The following is a 14,499-nucleotide window of genomic DNA, read 5'->3' on the forward strand; positions in this document are numbered from 1 at the left end:
TCAAGCTACGCAGCCACAGCAGGGAGCGGTCCTTCAGGCAACTTGCTACCGGCAATATTACACTGCCTAAACAACCTCACCTCATCCTCAGCAAAGGCTCCAACCACGGAATGAATCAATCCCCGGTTGTGGAAAAGAACAAAATCTCCTTGCTCCCAATCATGAGGATACACCCTCTCAGGAGAAATGCCAGGTCGTTGAAGATCATGCACCCGCTCTCGCACCTCAGCAAGATCGTCGATAACCGTGCCATCAGCAAGATGTAGCTTTCGCACAGCTGAGGGGTGGACTTGAAGAGCTAAACGGCCTGTAACAGGGTTACGCCAGCACATAGGAAGAATTTGGATCTTGTCTTCTTCAATAGGAGGGAGCTTGTCAAGCGGAATCTCTTTTCCTTCAGACACCAAGCCCAGGGCATCGGAGCGGGACTTTGCACCACTCATCCATACGTACGGATGCGGAGCATATTCCACTCTCGTACTGCGCACAAACTCCTTATCCGCAGGCGAGAGTCGGTCGTACATGGCGTAACCAGACACAAAGGCTGTTGTACCAAGTGGCACAGCCATTTGCTCGTCTGAACCATCGTCATAGACCAGAGTTTGCTTGCGGCCTCCCGGAACACGAACGGCAAGGAGGGATGTAGCGACCGGAGGAGCAAGGCCATACAGAGCAGCGTCAATGTGCCATCTGTAGAACCGTGTAAAGTCCAGGTCTTTCTCATCAGGGATGGTAGTAGCGTGGAACGTCCGGTGATGAGGATGTCTGAGCCGGATATTCTTCAGACCTTCATACTCTTCCACAAAACCGTTGCCGATAACTTGGACTTGCGGTTGATGAGGAATGGTCTTGAGATCGGGATGAAGAATAGAGCGCTTCGCATCGATAGTCTTCCCATGGCCATACGAGCCTGCAGCTTCAGGATCGAAACGTTGAGTGATTTCGTACTGAGCTTTGGGAGATACGTGGCTTTGGTTTTTGAAGACAAGGACTTGATGGGTGAAGAGGGCTTCACGGATTACGTCAAAGTCGGCATCTGGGAAAAGTCAGTGGTTGATCATCAAAGCAGAGTTGTATGCCTTACCAGAGGAGGTTACCGATTTCACGGGTATTCTCCCACTATTTGATGCTTTAATTGTTCACTATGACTCATGTTTTATCTTACCGGTGATGTTTTCAATGTCGATGTTTGAGACGATCGCGCCGAAGTCGATGGACGACTCGGTGGATGTGGAGATGGGCGTGATGGTTATTTGAGATGCCATTGCGTTCAATGTTGCGATACAGTTTTGAGAAAATATTCATGTCTGAGCAAAGCTTGATGAGGTCTTTTATGGCATTCTATGTACTCCATAGCTAGAGCGGGTCGCGGCGGTCGCCTATCTTGGTTATCTGTGCCACTATCTCAGCATCAACATTCTTATCTTTGCTGCATCGTAATCTCTTATCAACACTCGTGATTCCAGCTGACACGTATATCAACGATACTTCTATGCATCCGTTTCGATCGAAGCTCTTCGGGCTATATGACACCTAGGCTTGCAGTTCAGACTGGTATTGTGCAAGGTCAAGTTAGGCTTGTCCGGTTTACTCGTACTCATTAGTGACACAATATTGCCCAGTCAGCAAGGTTTGTAGACACAGCTAGACTTGCAGCTTTCAGCGTAGCGATATGATTGGACAGACTGTACTTATTATGATCACTGATTGGATTGTTCTGATTAATGAGACCCGCTGAAACGTTGTACCTACCCTGTTGTTAGCTGGCATTGGATGTTATGGCTTAGTATTTCTGTGAGGCAGTTGACATTACATCAATAGTAAAGCTATAAATAATGGTGAATTCGCCTACCTTGTTTACTAATGACTAGTTTCTTCAATCTTCTGGAAAAGGTTGTGAAAAGAGTGTGCGTGCTCTCTGCGATAAGTTCACTCAAATATCCTGGGCAATGGGCACATTGGGACAGTGGTGGGTGTTTTCGCGCAACGTGAAGAAGAAGTTCCAAAGTCAATACGTCACAGTCGCCGCATAGTTGCAGAAGGGCCTTCTTATGATACTTACTCAACAGAGGCCTTTTTACTGAGAGAGACGCAAGTAGTAACGAACGTGGAATCTCCAATTTCAACAACGTGGCCTTTGTTATTCACTCGTGCAATGGTGCAATCACACTATCATCCGCTTCAAGAAATATCCCAGACAATCATCTGCTTCTCGAACCACTTGGCGACAGGTCAATGTTAGACAGCTTCCATTTTAACAAATAACGCCATAATCAATTGGCATCTCTAATTGGTCGGTTTGGCGTTTTGGTTTGTTAGCCTATTTCGTGAAGGTGGTGGCAGTGGCACTCCGTGATATTGTGCCTTGAGCACGCAATTCGATCCATACCCCAGATCGACTAAGACACGCGTTGGAATAAGGCGTCATACTGTGATGCGGGGAGAGTATGACAAAGCTGGGGAGTGAGATATATATAACATGAATTTACCACTTTTGAGTTTTATTAATTAAATCAAAATAATTCTATAACGTCTTCTCATTCACTTATACTAGCACATCACCACCAAAATGGCTCCAGGTGCTCTTATCGACGAGACCTCTCAGGTCACTCTACCACAGGCCAAAAACGCTGAAGCTCCTCGCTCTATTTTCCCTGATGGCATTCGTACATCAGGTCAACATCCCCCTCTTTACGACGCTCTAAAACCCTACTCTGAGTTCCCAACGGAGATTACAGGGCCTACATTATGGAAGAAAGAAGACTACGAGAACAAGCCTGAAAGATGGACTCACCCTTTCACGGATGAGGAGATACAGGAACTCAGTGATACTGCCGATGCTTTTATTGCAAGCGGTACACCACTCACTGGCATCTCAAAGGTACAAAAATCAACTTCATCCTATCACCGATCTTTCACTAACACCTTCAGTCCAACTTCCCTCTCCCAAACCTAGGAAAAGTCCTCCAAACACTCAGAGAAGACCTCCTCAACGGAAAAGGATTCATTCTCTTTAAACGCTTCCCAGCAAACCAATGGAGCCCCCTCAAGAACGCAGTAGCATACATGGGTCTCGGCACATACATCGGCTACTTCGTCTCACAAAACGGTCTAGGCCACGTCCTTGGCCACGTCAAAGACGTAGGCGACGACGCTACACAAATTGACAGAGTGCGCATCTATCGTACAACAGCACGACAGTTCTTCCACGCCGATGATTCCGATATCGTCGGTCTTCTGTGCGTACACCGCGCAAGAGAAGGTGGAGAGAGCGATATCGTCAGCATCCACAATGTCTGGAATGATCTCCAGAAAAACAATCCTGATGTAGCAGAGTTGCTTACACAGCCTATCTGGTACTTTGATCGCAAGGGAGAGACGTCTGTTGGCGAAGAAGAGTGGATTCGCACATCGATATTTTACCTTGAGAATGGAGGTCAGGGACGTGTTTACTGCAAGTGGGATCCGTATTTTGTGCGATCTCTCACGAGGTTCTCTGACCAGGGGCTCATTCCTGCTCTGAGCGAGGAGCAGAAGCGTGCTATTACTGTGTTGGAGGAGACGTGCCAGAAGTTGGCACTGCACATGATTCTTGAGGTTGGGGATATTCAGTTTGTGAGCAATACCCACTTGCTCCACGCTAGAACAGCATACACAGGTAAGATACCTCCCCTCCGGTTGTGGTAATCAAGAGATGCTAACAATGTTAAGATCACAACCCTCCTACACCCCGAAGACATCTTCTTCGACTATGGCTTTCTACACCAGAAACAGAAGGCGGATGGGCTCTTCCTTTCCATGATAGTAAGGAGAAGAAGCGAGGTGGAATCCAGGTAAACAACACCGCACCCAGATGCCCGTTGGATGCGGAATAAACATTGTTTGTTTCTAGTTTGGCGATGATAAGTTCATGATACATTTGGACTTTGGAGTGTTAGCATGTTATTCTACTTATAAGCTTAGTTAAGCTACAAATGACGATTCAATAATGAGAGATGATCGTTTAATTATTTCAAAACCTAGATCCAATAACATGAACACTGACTGTATCATCCAGGACTTCTATCTATTTACTCAATCAAACCCAATAGTCCAATCTTTTCACACACTTCCATGAAAACCCAACATACCAACCAGTTCTATACTGTCTTTCATAAGATTGAATCAACTTAGATTTTAACCTTGCCACAACAGATAAAGGAATCTTGCCAGGAGAGCAACCAAAACAGCCGCAATAATAGGCCAAAGATTCATTGCCACAGACCAATCAACATCATCCAAAGCATCCTCAGTAGCAGCAGACACCAGATTCATCGGGAATCCAGGAGGATATAACTCTCTCTTCCTCTGAGCTCTCTCAAGAACACGCTGAGCCTCGTTCTCAATGCTAACAGTAATGCTGTGCTCCCCATGCGAAGGACTACGCACGTACAACGTCTGACGCGGCTTGTCATACGTCCACTCCGCATTTGTACCTTGGATACGAAGCTCGTACCTGTCATAGTGATACGCCGGGATAAAAATCTCGGTCAAATGAGCTTTTTCGTCAGTGGAATCCTTTGTAACTGTACTGGTCCATGAGTATTGGAAGCGCAGCGTTTTGTGGTTCCAGTTTGACTTTTTGGGAAGACCTGCTGTCTTCACGGCGTAAGGACGAATGATGACGTCGAGAACACGACCACCCTTGTAAAGCTCGTCGTTCTCATGTGCTTCATTTCGATAGTCGGGCTTTATAGGACCGTTGTCGATGATATCGTCGCCGTTGATGACGGAGAAATCTTCCTTGTTCCATCCGTCACCATACGCAACTCTGTTGGCAGGGTTGAAGTTCCACAGGGTGTAGTTGAGTTTGTTGTCTTCCATGGCAGAGATGAGACCATTCATCAAATCGCGTTGCTTGTCGTAACATCCTGTGCGGAAGGCCTCTGCATTGTTGATATCATACGAGACGCCAATCTCGCCAATGACCATGGGAACTTTACCCAGCGATTCTATTCCATACTTGACAATATTGCCCAATTGTCTCTTGTAATTGCTTCTCAGACCTTTGGCGCCGAAATAAAGCGCATTGAGAGGAATCATGCCTCGCGAAAGGCCTTGCACATTGACGCTCATCCATGAATGGCACTTGTTGAACAGAACGTTAAGATCGTAAAAGTGCGGCGCATACACCAAATTGTTAGGGCGCGGTGATACAATAACCGTCTTCTCAGAGTAATTTTGCCGACGCCATTTCTTATTATCGGGATCCTCCGTGGGCCATGGCGGCATGAACTCGTTGGGAATGGGCTCGATGAAGCTCATCGTTCGAGGTGTCTTGCGCGCCACGCGCTCCGAGAACTTCTGCAGGAAAGGCGCATAGCAGTCGTTGTACCACTCAATTGGCTTTCCCTCTTGCCCAGGGCGATGGTCAACCTCAAAGTAATCGTTATCGCGAATACGGGCGATCTTCTTCTTGTCATCCCACTCCCAAACACCGTGAGCATGCCAGACGCACTCACCAAGGCCTCGTCCATTGCCAATTGGCTTCCCATCGAGCGACAGCCATGCGGAGCGACCTTTGGGGTCAATACGAGACTTGTGGGAAGCACGAGTTGGCCAGGGCCATGACTTGACCCAGTAATTGACTTCTTGCGCGTAGCCACTTCCGAGAGCGAGTGACTGCGCAAGAGAGGGACAGTGGCCGATATGTAAATCAGTATCGTAGTTCCAGCCGTGGAAATGGTGAAGATTAACAAGGCCGCGGTGAGGCTCGTTCATAGGCTCAAAGCCCATGCATGCTTCGAGATGGCCTACTTCGTCCGCAAGCCGTCCAAAAGCTTCAACGCAGGCGTTTTGAAGCAAAGTCTGTACCGATACCTGCTCAACGTCGCCTGGCTTGCGATAACATTTAAGGTTGGGGGCCAAAGCATCGCCTGCCCAGAAAACGGTCGCCATTGTAGACGCGGCAAGCTTCTGGTAACCCGAAGGCCAAAGAAAAGGACCTCCAGGCTCTTTAGGATTGACAGGCTCACTTGCGCGCTTCTTCTCATCCTGGCTGTGAACATATGCGGCGCCTGTATCGGTGAAAGACTCAATGTCTAGGCCGACCACCTCAAACGTCCAGCCAGGCGCACCACTACCTCCACTGTACCGACTCCAAACATCTTGATGTGCGCATATAAAGCACTTAATACCATACTGCGGCATCATCTCAATCAATTGGCGCAGGTAGGCGATGTACTCAAGATCCAGATCCGTCTCTGGATCAGGCCCCGCATGGCCCAGGGATTCCCAGGTTACGAGCAACCTCACAAAGGGCGTACCCCAAGCTTGAAGCCGTCTAAAATGTAGCGGAGCATCTTCAAGTGGGAAAGGTCGCCCTACAAATGTGACGATGCGGTGGCTTTCGTAGAAATCATGATCTAGGTGGGACAGACCATTTGGCTCAGTAGGCAGTTTAGAGGCGCCTGAGAGGTTGAGTCCACGGAGGAAGATGACGCGTCCGTAGGCGTCGATGAAGTGTTCGTCTTTTATTCGAATTGAACCACCTAAAGCGGCGTCCGAGAGGTCGACTGCTGCGTGGACAGACATTATGGGCGTAGTTGAAGCTGAGAAACGGACACGGTTCCAATTGCGTTACGCAACCAAGCTCAGGCAGAACAGTTCAGTTGAGCTGCGCTGAGCTCACCTGGGTAGCTCCACTAGAGACTTGGCCTCTAATTAGCGAGTACGGCCTCGGAGCATCATCGAACCAGCCTCGGTGTTTCACGCGCCAATAGTGAACTTTGACTGTAGAATAAATGCCATCATATCTTCATGAATTAAATATGAGTATACATAAATGGTGGGTAAATGTTCCAGTAAATCTCAAACGCTGTCCGCTCAGAACCAATTGTGCTTCATGATGCCCGCCCAATGCTCCGCCACGCCATCGATGCTCCAACACTCATTCAAGGGTCATTTTCCTGTCTGTCCTTTTTGTTCAACATAGCATAACTCATTCTGCGAGCTGTTGCGTCGCCCCAACCCCTCACCGAGAGACCCGGTGACCGTCCCGTAGCCATTGCGGTCTTTTCTTGACTGACATCGCCTTCAACGCCGAAAGAGTATGTCCTCTCACCACTAGGATCTGCCACGATTCCAAATCCGATCTTGCGACTCTTGAGCTCGGCTTCTTGTTCCCATCGCAGCTTATCAAGGCTGGACGCCCTCGATGCGGCGAGAATAGCAGAGAAGCTCAGACTTCGCATGACGGCGTTCTCCTCCATTGCCGCCACACCTGATGCGACCGCGAGGATTGTGATACCCATAGAGAGCGCATACACAGCCCACAGTTGCGCATAATTATAAAAGAAGCAATTCCTTTCTTGCCATCTCACACAAGGATAATCCAAGCTCTTGCCATTGTTTACTGTGCGACTTTTGACCGTGCCAGAGTAATCGGAAGGTTTGGCAGCCCATGAAACAGCAGACATCTGTGGATCAGATAGAAATGAGATCAAGATCTCCTCGTAGAACTTCTGAACCTCGAGGGGAAAGTTCTTGACGGGAAGGTAATTGAGGCGGTCGACAAGTCTCGTCTGGAGGACCTTACTATTGACGTTGAAATGCGGCATCGTGGTTGTGCCGTTCAAAATTTTACGTAGCTGGGATCCTATAGCATGATATGCAGCTGTTAACCGGTACTTCTCGATGTCCCGAGGGTACACGTAATTTTCCTCGGGTTCCGCCATGGTTCGATCCTTGAGCCTTTTGTCGGGATCCTTTTTCCCAGGTAAGAAGGTTGTGTCAATCACCTTCTTGAGAAACTTGCGCTCCGTCACATTGTGAGACTGAACGCCGCCAGTGTAGTTCAATCGAACCGTGTAGTTGGTTTGGTAGTGCTCACACCCAATGATGGTAGGTGTGTAAGCCTTGAACCAGTCACCTACGTATGGCTCCGGGGGCTGAGGTTTATCTCTGTCATCAACCTCAGCATAGCCAAACCACATGATGGGCTCAGTTCGGAAGACGCCCAGGTTCTTGGGATACGGCGGTTTCTGCTTGGGCCTTCCACCGGGCTCGGCAATGATTTGCGGATTCTCATAATCTCCTCGGTCAAGCATTGCATAGTATGTGAGGTTTCCTAATGGCGCCAAAACGGTTGTATTAAAGGGGCACGTTGCATCGCCGAGCTTCTTGACGTCTTCATTCACCGCTGAAGCCAGCGTTGTACACTTATATCCCGGACCAGTAAACTTAATGGTGTAGGAGCAGTTCCAGCCTGTGCCGCAAATTTCTTCTGGGGCTTTCGAGCGCATTATGGCTTGTTGGGCGTATGCCGTTTTGAGCGCAATGGACTCGAATTGTTGGCTGTTGGCGGTGAAATAGTCAAATTCGTTGGGGTCGTCTTTGGTGAGATTTGCGCCTCCTGGTGCGGTCGAGTTCCAGACGGACGCAGACGTCTCGAAGTATCCAGCAACCCTAACTGGGTCTCTCCAGTAAATGTATTCCTCGTGTGTGAAGTTCAAGGTGCGAATGTTTGCACAAGTTGTTACCTCCTCCTTTCGCTGCGACTTGACTGTAAGAGTATAGGATGTGAAGATAACGATCAGAGGCGACGTCCAAATAAAAATGGTCAAGGCCATAGCGAACTTTGCATTCACCCAGGCTTCCCAGTTAAGAAGAGCCGTCAAATCTTCGGATGCTGCGAAAAGCGAGTCGAGCGTAGCAAGGGTAAGCATCTTGCGACGGATCATCATCAGGACGCGTTGGCGAAAAGCGAGGACGACGGCGTTGAGAAAACATGCTTTCGACAAAAAAGCCAGAAGGGCGCCATATCGAAACTTGCCCTGTTGATCATTTGCAACTTCGCCGTGGAGGCCTTGGTAGTAAAAGTGGTGGCCTATGGCGAAAGCGATTCCCGACAAGACAAGAATGTACATGCTCCATGATGGCTTCCACTCATGAATCCACCAATGCCAGAACTTGGGAGTGTGCGGAGGGGTCGCTGGAGGGGGCCCAGCGCCCGGAGGCATATTTTGAGGAATGTTTCTTTGACCATCGCCGCCTATCAACAGTGATGCTTGACTGTCCTCTCTATAAGCCTGCGGTCGTCCGGAACCCGGCGTATGAGGTATGGCGGGCTCCCATATTCCTAGCGGCGTCGAAGCGCCATAGTATGCTGTGTCGGTTGTATTCTGTCGGTGCAGAAACGGTGCATTGGCTGTCGCGCGCTGGGCGAAGGAGGTCGCGGAGTAATCGGGAGAGGTATACGGCGAGGGAGATTGTTTGATGGCGCCTATGGGCTTCCTAGCAATCGAAGGGCTCGTGGGCTCCCAATTCTCGGGTGGTGATGTTGAATCGCGGTGGGGGTAATCCCTCAGTTCCATGGTGACGGGACGATCGGGCAGACAGTAACTAACTGGTGCTGGAGAGCGCTAGGGCCCGTTCAGTAGGGCCCTTAGTACCCCGCAGTGTCCTGAGCTTAACAGCTGGGACCCTGAGCTTGTCGCGTTAGAGGAGGGACGACTACTGAATAAGTGTCGTATCGCAGATGGTTGAGCAGCGACAGTTGGAGAGAAAAAGCAGAGAGGAAGAGTGAAGAAGAAAAGAAAAAAGACCCTTGCTGAACCTTCAGAGATTTACCCGTCGGCATCAGCCTTGCAAATATTCAGCACTAAACCCATCTCTGCAATCGCACCGTCTGGGCTGAGTTGTGGTTCTGGGTAGCATCGCGGGTTCCTGTAGGGCTGGCATCATCGTGATTGGATTGTGGGCCAAGCAGCTGAGGGAACGCAAAAAGCCACAGAGTCCAATAGCCGACGCCAACAGAGGTCTGGACTCTTTCTTACCGGTATTCTGTCTTGTCCATGCTGACTGTGATGTGACGGACAGTGGATCTAAGCCTAAGACTAAGCCCCCCCGGCCTCCGCCTCTTGTACCTAAATTACCACGCGTCGTAAAAGCTTGGCCACAGCCGATGCCGATACCGATGCACTGCTGATGCCGCTTATATGATGATGGTTGCTATGCTATGGATGCTATGCATGTGAGAGGAGAAGGATGCTGACTCTTTGTGCTCAGCTCCGTACGGACCTACCTTGCTGGGCTACATATACGCGGCATCGTAATTCGACCGAGCAATGGAGAAAATAATTGTCATGATTTTCCAGGTAGTCAGTCTAACCGAAGCTCTTCCATGACGGACCGTCGAACCGTCGCTGTTCCTGTGTATCTATTCCATTTCTGGTTATACTTTCAACTTCTCCGCGGGGATTTTGTCGATCAAGCGTTCGTGTTGAATGATTATCCGGACTGGGACCATAGATCCACAGCATTTCGTCAATTATTTCCAACTTTTAAAAGATGCATGTTTCCTGTTTCTCAAAGTTTTAGTTTCAGCTTCTTTGTTCTCATGTTTCTGTTTAAAAATTGTCACACCTAATTTTATACTAAGTTTCCGTTCCTGACGCATTCTTGTCAGCATTCGTCACATCGCATCCTCCACTATGACTGCATCCTCTACAGCCACCATTGGCTCGTATGAGCTGACGTCTCGCGCAATTAATGAGCCCCCTGTCGCCGCTGCTCGGGAGTCTTCTAGAGGCTCAGAATTTTTTGATGAATCCCGGAGGCTTGGTTCTCACCCTGGTGGAGATTTCTCAGATGGTAGCGGTAATGGCCTGGAGAGTATGACGGCACAGACAGCTCCAGTGGAAATTGCTGAGAGCTGGAAGTACCCCCGTGAGAATATGTTCAAGACTGGCGCCACGTTTTGGAGTCTTTTGACGTCGGGTGCCAATGATGCTGCCTACGGTGTAAGTCGTTCTACCAATTTTGTTCTCTCATTAGCTAACATCATCTCAGGCTTTGATCCCATATGTATGTGCACTGCTACCTTGCTAGAATATGCACCCGAGCTAACAATTAATCAGCTGGAGGAGTACTATAACCTGAGCTACATCGTAGTATCTCTCGTTTTCCTATCTCCTTTTGTCGGATACATCTTCGCAGCTGTCCTTAATAATACCCTGCACAGACGAATTGGTCAGCGAGGTATTGGCATTACTTGTGGTCTATGTCATATCATTGCATACATCATCATCGCCATCCACCCTCCATACCCTGTCCTAGTCCTTGCATATGCACTTGCTGGGTTTGGCAACGGGATTAGCGATGCAGCTTGGAATGCCTGGGTGGGTAACCTAGACAAAGCCAACGAGACGCTCGGCTTCCTGCATGCTTTCTATGGCGTTGGTGGTGTCATTAGTCCATTGATTGCTACGAACATGATAGCGAAGGCTGACCTGCCCTGGTATACCTTTTACTATGTTATGGTAAGCTGAGCCTCGATATCTGTGAGCTGACTGCTAACTGCAATAGATCGGCCTGGCCGTTATTGAGCTCATCACTTGTTCCTGGGCTTTCTGGACCAATGGCCCAGAAGTCTATCGCCAGACCATAGACGCAAGTAATGAAGACAACCAAGGCATGAAAGAAGCTCTATTTAAACTTCCCTTCGCTCGTGTGACCTGGCTTTGCGCCGCATTCCTTCTGTGTTATGTTGGCGTCGAGGTTTCTGTCGGTGGCTGGATCGTCCAATTTATGATCCGCGTGCGAAAGGCTGAGAACTACCCGGCAGGTATGACTTCCATGGGCTTTTGGCTAGGTCTTGCAGTTGGCCGAGCCATCTTGGGCTTCGTCACGCCGCGACTTGGTGTCAAGGTTGCAGTGTCTTTATATCTGCCTGCTGCTATGGCTATGCAGTTGATATTCTGGCTGGTACCAAGCTTCTACGTTTCTGCCATCACGGTAGCTTTCCAAGGTTTCTTCTTGGGGCCCTTATTCCCTGCTGTTGTGGTTGCTACTACTAAGATGCTCCCGAAGCACTTGCATGTCAGTACTATTGGATTTGCCGCGGCTTTTGGAGGTAGTGGAGCGGCGATTTTGCCTTTTGCTGTCGGTGCTATTGCTCAAGCCAAGGGTGTCAAGACTCTTCAACCTATCATCCTTGCCTTCTTGAGTGCGCTGTTGGGCTTATGGTTGTGCTTGCCCAGGATTGGTAAGAAGAAAGACTAAGTGAAAGGAGAAGATGCTAGAGACATTGCCAATCTCTCTTCCAAGGGTTAGTTTTGTGGATGGCCCTGCAAAACCAGGCCGTGATAATAGTTGTATATAGCATGCTCATAGTTTATATCCAGCAACATGTTGATATTCAAAGTGGTTCTTTTTCACCGTTCACTTGTAGCTACTGTTGTGACCCAGCATGGAGCTTAGACTGTCATATGAGTTGCCTCAACTATCGATGAGATTAAGATGGAGGTATAGCATTGACAAAGGTCCAAGGCAGTTTAACATGCTCAAATATCCGTGAATGAAAATCATATAGTATGTTGTTTTTCGCCGCAGTAATACCTTTAGGATCTAGTATCTGGCCTGATGGTCTAGCGGTATGATTCTTGCTTCGGGAGTGACATCTCAGTTCTCACAAGAGGACTAAAGTTTGCGAGAGGTCCCGGGTTCAATCCCCGGTCAGGCCCTTCTTTTGTCAGTCTGACTGGCAGGCATCTGATGTTCTTTTTGCCTCCCAGATAGACCATCCCGGCCGACCAACAGATAATAGTCAGATGTTCTCCATGATGTTATAGCTCAAACTGTACGCTGACAACTCCAAGACTCCTTTCCCATTTACGGTCTGCAAAGCACTAGAACTCACCATTATGGGATTAAGTAGGATGTCTACCAGTATAGTCCAGATAAACAACCGTATGACACTACAAAGATACAATCGGAGATTGAGTTTGACTGAGCAGGTCTTCATAAGCACTACGATTAATACTTCCACGATGATTTGATATATACTCGAGAACCACAAGACAACGAGGGCTCCGACTACGAGAAATATGGCCAGGATAAAGCTTTTCATAACTTTGAAATGTTTTTATTAAAAATGTAGTTTTATATGTCCAGGGTCAAGGTTCTGGTAACTCCCTTTCGAATTCTCCAGCACGTCTCGAATACGATCGAAGCATTCGTCTGGGTTTCGATATGCTGCTGTGATCTTCGTGTCCTGTCAGTATCGTCTGACTATCTTCTGTACGACGAGGTTCCAAATGATATGTTCCGTCGCTGATCGTGCTGCTAAAAGTGCCATCTGCTATGATACCGCAATGTTTATCGCGGGCGATCTTGCCGATAAGGTCGGCCATGGACATTTCGATGTGTAGTTTTACAATATATGCCAGGGGATGAAATTGCATATATCTGTCTAAAGTCAGTATGCTTCATAGTGGGATGACATAAATACGAGGACCTACACAAAGGTATTTCTCAAACTCATCATAGCGATGATAAGAACATCCATGCTCAGTGAAAACCCAATGATGAACATATTAAAATGTGTCAACCTCTTATACTTTGTCAACCCATGTATAATCAGATTCACTCGAACAATGTGTATGAAGTAAAAGTTCAAGCATGCATCGACGATGAGATAGATGACTTTTTCGCATCGGTCCCACCACTCGTTGATATGGACGTATCGGTCTGATATTTGAAGACGCGCTGGAATCCAGATGCAATAGACGGAAATATTAACGGCGGTTATGAGGACTCCCACGATGATCTTTAGGCGGTAGGCTCTTTTTGAATGGGTGAGGAGGATACCACAGCGATTGACGATGATCTGGAGGAGGAATTGGACCTGAGACAGTTAATTGGGAAGTTCGAGATATGGCGGCGGTATTCGTACCTGAAGAGCCCACGTAGTGACTGCAAGAAGTTAGCGATATCCTATACTGTGTCGGGATGTTACTTACGAATAGTAAAATAGAAAGCAAAGCTAGAATTGTGAGTCAGTATGTACGTGGTGTTTATGGAAGAAAGACTCACCTTGGGGGTATAACGTCGAGTAAATGCAACATACAGATGACCGCAAATATCGTACAAACTAATAACTCCAACCAGACCATTATAATATACGCATTTCTGAACACGCGCCTCCCATGGCGCTGATATATCTGGAAAGACTGCCTGCAGGCCTTCCAGACGGTAAGCCAGCCAAAGCCGATGGTAAAACCCAGCGCTGTAGAGGCGATGACCAGATCACCTCTAGTAACCTCCTGAGCTTTGTAGTGGGGAGAAAGGAGGGTTATCATGCCGACATGTCGTGAGCTTTTGTGCTAACATTTGGGTGAAGGAATCTCGGAAGATGTTTTCCATGTTTTGGGGTGGGAGGTGCATAAGAAAAGGATGGGAATTACTACGGAGGGATTAATCTAACACTAGAAAAACACGGCGTCATGGTTCTGGGGGGTAAAAAGCAACGTGCTGGGGTCTCAGATTGCAGATTCTCTATACTGTTTTTACTGTAGGGCACGCGCGGACTGGAGATGTAGCGAAGGGCCAATGATTGGAAGTAGACTGCAAGCCTCCTTATGCCTGCTGCATCATTGCACAAGCCAAGGTACTGTGTACTTTTAGATTATACGCTATCAAGGTCTAGATAAAGTATAGATACTGGACATCATCAAACTT

The 14,499-nt window shown here is 48.2% G+C and overlaps 6 protein-coding genes and 1 non-coding gene across 7 annotated transcripts; 3 read left to right on the forward strand and 4 right to left on the reverse strand.

Moving 5' to 3' along the window:
* Window positions 1-5: 5 nt before the first annotated feature.
* On the reverse strand, window positions 6-1,265 carry B0J16DRAFT_316981 (uncharacterized protein; the record flags this gene model as incomplete). Its single annotated transcript, XM_046125350.1, has 2 exons — window positions 6-1,036; window positions 1,166-1,265. 2 exons carry the CDS (start codon window positions 1,263-1,265, stop codon window positions 6-8), a joined length of 1,131 nt encoding a protein of 376 aa, XP_045987222.1.
* A 1,260-nt stretch (window positions 1,266-2,525) lies between these two features.
* B0J16DRAFT_395292 (uncharacterized protein) lies at window positions 2,526-3,875 on the forward strand (the record flags this gene model as incomplete). Its single annotated transcript, XM_046132182.1, has 3 exons — window positions 2,526-2,881; window positions 2,932-3,658; window positions 3,712-3,875. Exons 1-3 carry the CDS (start codon window positions 2,570-2,572, stop codon window positions 3,873-3,875), a joined length of 1,203 nt encoding a protein of 400 aa, XP_045987223.1. The 5' UTR covers window positions 2,526-2,569.
* Window positions 3,876-3,928: 53 nt separating this feature from the next.
* Window positions 3,929-6,619, reverse strand: B0J16DRAFT_334952 (glycoside hydrolase superfamily). The gene has a single exon (XM_046127014.1). It carries the CDS (start codon window positions 6,571-6,573, stop codon window positions 4,177-4,179), a length of 2,397 nt encoding a protein of 798 aa, XP_045987224.1. The 5' UTR covers window positions 6,574-6,619; the 3' UTR covers window positions 3,929-4,176.
* Window positions 6,620-6,784: 165 nt separating this feature from the next.
* On the reverse strand, window positions 6,785-9,656 carry B0J16DRAFT_334953 (uncharacterized protein). The gene has a single exon (XM_046127015.1). The coding sequence runs from the start codon at window positions 9,351-9,353 to the stop codon at window positions 6,933-6,935; it is 2,421 nt and encodes an 806-aa protein (XP_045987225.1). The 5' UTR covers window positions 9,354-9,656; the 3' UTR covers window positions 6,785-6,932.
* A 373-nt stretch (window positions 9,657-10,029) lies between these two features.
* On the forward strand, window positions 10,030-12,176 carry B0J16DRAFT_334955 (major facilitator superfamily domain-containing protein). The gene is made up of 4 exons (XM_046127016.1): window positions 10,030-10,781; window positions 10,831-10,845; window positions 10,899-11,300; window positions 11,347-12,176. The coding sequence occupies exons 1-4, from the start codon at window positions 10,473-10,475 to the stop codon at window positions 12,040-12,042; spliced, it is 1,422 nt and encodes a 473-aa protein (XP_045987226.1). The 5' UTR covers window positions 10,030-10,472; the 3' UTR covers window positions 12,043-12,176.
* A 220-nt stretch (window positions 12,177-12,396) lies between these two features.
* Window positions 12,397-12,503, forward strand: B0J16DRAFT_t69. The gene has a single exon. It is a non-coding gene; the product is annotated as a tRNA-Pro (tRNA).
* A 412-nt stretch (window positions 12,504-12,915) lies between these two features.
* B0J16DRAFT_334957 (uncharacterized protein) lies at window positions 12,916-14,245 on the reverse strand. Its single transcript, XM_046127017.1, has 5 exons — window positions 13,855-14,245; window positions 13,782-13,804; window positions 13,715-13,734; window positions 13,281-13,666; window positions 12,916-13,227 (listed from the first exon to the last, which is right to left on the reverse strand). The coding sequence occupies exons 1-5, from the start codon at window positions 14,118-14,120 to the stop codon at window positions 12,936-12,938; spliced, it is 987 nt and encodes a 328-aa protein (XP_045987227.1). The 5' UTR covers window positions 14,121-14,245; the 3' UTR covers window positions 12,916-12,935.
* Window positions 14,246-14,499: the final 254 nt, after the last annotated feature.

The sequence above is a fragment of the Fusarium flagelliforme genome (assembly GCF_020744385.1).
Source record: "Fusarium flagelliforme strain FIESC 12 MPI-CAGE-AA-0113 chromosome Unknown B0J16scaffold_2, whole genome shotgun sequence".
NCBI classification, from domain to species: domain Eukaryota; kingdom Fungi; phylum Ascomycota; class Sordariomycetes; order Hypocreales; family Nectriaceae; genus Fusarium; species Fusarium flagelliforme.

What these genes read in the sequence shown, in the direction of transcription:
- B0J16DRAFT_334952 (XM_046127014.1), bottom strand. Translation starts at nt 6,573, where the DNA reads ATGTCTGTCCACGCAGCAGTCGACCTCTCGGACGCCGCTTTAGGTGGT.
- B0J16DRAFT_334953 (XM_046127015.1), bottom strand. Translation starts at nt 9,353, where the DNA reads ATGGAACTGAGGGATTACCCCCACCGCGATTCAACATCACCACCCGAG.
- B0J16DRAFT_334955 (XM_046127016.1), top strand. Translation starts at nt 10,473, where the DNA reads ATGACTGCATCCTCTACAGCCACCATTGGCTCGTATGAGCTGACGTCT. An exon ending in ATACCTTTTACTATGTTATG is followed by an intron (nt 11,301 to 11,346) that starts GTAAGCTGAGCC and finishes TAACTGCAATAG; the next exon opens with ATCGGCCTGGCCGTTATTGA.
- B0J16DRAFT_334957 (XM_046127017.1), bottom strand. Translation starts at nt 14,120, where the DNA reads ATGATAACCCTCCTTTCTCCCCACTACAAAGCTCAGGAGGTTACTAGA. An exon ending in TGCTTTCTATTTTACTATTC is followed by an intron (nt 13,735 to 13,781) that starts GTAAGTAACATC and finishes AACTTCTTGCAG; the next exon opens with TCACTACGTGGGCTCTTCAG. An exon ending in TCACTACGTGGGCTCTTCAG is followed by an intron (nt 13,667 to 13,714) that starts GTACGAATACCG and finishes TAACTGTCTCAG; the next exon opens with GTCCAATTCCTCCTCCAGAT.